The 2,050-nt window shown below is 44.1% G+C and overlaps 1 protein-coding gene across 1 annotated transcript; it reads left to right on the plus strand.

Annotated features, from left to right (window-relative positions):
* The first annotated feature begins 413 nt into the window (after positions 1-413).
* LOC106298643 (glycine-rich cell wall structural protein) lies at positions 414-2,043 on the plus strand. Its single transcript, XM_013734776.1, has one exon. The coding sequence runs from the start codon at positions 853-855 to the stop codon at positions 1,858-1,860; it is 1,008 nt and encodes a 335-aa protein (XP_013590230.1). The 5' UTR covers positions 414-852; the 3' UTR covers positions 1,861-2,043.
* Positions 2,044-2,050: the final 7 nt, after the last annotated feature.

The following is a 2,050-nucleotide window of genomic DNA, read 5'->3' on the forward strand; positions in this document are numbered from 1 at the left end:
TTAATACAGCCAAAAAAATCTAATTGCATTAATTAATATAGAAAGTGAATATAGCAAAACAAGGGAATAAATCTGAATATTTTAAGAAATTTCAGATTTTCACACAGAGAAAACAAAGCTCACTTTTCCTACATATAAAAATTGTCTAAAAATGGTTATTGGTTTTATACAGAATCATCTAATTTTAAAAATTAATACCATAAATGTACAAAAAACTTCATTAGAAAAACAACTGGAACCTCTCAGCAGTCAAATCCTTTTTTTCTTTTCTTATTTTCCCATAATATTATGAAAATTATTCCTAATTTGTTTTTTTTTATCTTGTAATAGAGTTTTTTCATTATTCACTTCTTTCCTTCTCACACTATAAAACCCCTCCCAAAGTTTTACTTCTTCCTCCTCTCTCTCCAATACATCACTCGCTCTCTTCATCGCATCATCCTCTTTCGACCATCTTTACTCTCTTTTTTTTCCAGTTTTCTCAACAATATTAAAACCTGTTGTATCTTTTTTTTTCAAATACTCATGTTAAGAAAGACAAGATCTTGATGTTCAGACATTAATGTCTCCAGTGATTAGCGAAGCACTTAGATCTGGCTTAACTATAGATTCATCTCTTAGACGCAGGACCCATCTTGTTCAATCTTTCTCCGTCGTTTTTCTTTACTGGTTCTATGTTTTCTCAGAAATCATCTCTCCTTTAGCCATAACATATAGCCTATAAACTATATATTATATCACCTTTCCAGATAGTTTTTGTTTAACCTTAATCTATCAGGGTCCTGCGTCTTTTCAGTTGAACTAGTGTTTTTTTCGTGTCTTTTTTTATTTTATTTTAATTTGGGTTGTTTGATGATGAATAAACCGGAGATGAGATCGTGTATGACCTGTAACTGGTCGCCGGTTTTAACGACCAGTTTACCAAACTCCGGTTCGGAGTCCGATCTCGTGCAACGTGATCTGATCAACGAGCGGAAGAGGAAGAGGCTGGAGTCCAACAGAGAGTCGGCAAGGAGGTCGAGGATGAGGAAGCGGGAGCATCTGGTGGGTCTAACCACTCAGCTCGAGCAGCTGCGCAAGGATAACCGCAAGGCCACCATCGCGATCGATGTCACGACGGAGCACTACGACAAGATGGAGGCGGAGAACTCCGTTATGAGAGCTCAGGTGACCGAGCTAAACCATCGCCTGAATTCCCTCAACCAGATCATCGCTTTTCCAGAGTCTTACTCCTCCGCCGCCGGAGAGTTTGGGATGGTGACGGGCCACTCCGCCGCCGGAGGGTTTGGAATGGAGACGGGTCACTCCGCCGCTGAAGGTTTTGGGATGGAGGCTGCTCCCTCCGCCGCCGGAGGGTTTGGGATGGAGACGGGTCAGTCCGCCACCGGAGGTTTTGGGGTGCCGTCAGCTCCCTCCGCCGCCGGAGGATTTGAGATGGAGACGGGTGATTACGCCGCCGGAGGATTTGGGATGGCGACAGCTCCCTCCGCCGCCGGAGTATTTGGAATGGCGACTGCTCCCTCCGCCGCCGGAGGATTTGAGATGGACACCGCCGCTGGAGGATTTGGGGTGGCGACAGTTCCCTCCGCCGCCGGAGTATTTGGAATGGAGAATGCTCCCTCCGCCGCCGCCGGAGGATTTGAGATGGAGACTTGTCAGGGAGGAGGAGTAACCGATTACGTCGATGACTGGAGTAGCGGAGGAGGAGGTGGATTTTACGACGATGGCTGGAGCAGCGGAGGAGGAGGTGGATTTTACGACGGAGGAGAGATGGACCCTTTCGATCTAGGGTTTTATGACGAACCACCAAACATGGCTTCTGCTTCTGCTGGCGTTGGTGATGTTCTCAACTTTTGGTAACTCAATGTCACAATCACCATCATCTAGAGAGAGACGAATATGACTGACATCAGGGGGTAAACTTGTAATAATCTTATTATAGATGATGTGATGCTGGGTGTTTAGATTATAAGATAAAGTTAACTAAGGCTTAATCAGTGTTGTAATGGACATAAATGTGTAGTATGAAGATGGTGATGTGATTGTAATT

Source organism: Brassica oleracea, chromosome C6, assembly GCF_000695525.1.
Source record: "Brassica oleracea var. oleracea cultivar TO1000 chromosome C6, BOL, whole genome shotgun sequence".
NCBI classification, from domain to species: Eukaryota; Viridiplantae; Streptophyta; class Magnoliopsida; order Brassicales; family Brassicaceae; genus Brassica; species Brassica oleracea.

What these genes read in the sequence shown, in the direction of transcription:
- LOC106298643 (XM_013734776.1), top strand. Translation starts at nt 853, where the DNA reads ATGATGAATAAACCGGAGATGAGATCGTGTATGACCTGTAACTGGTCG.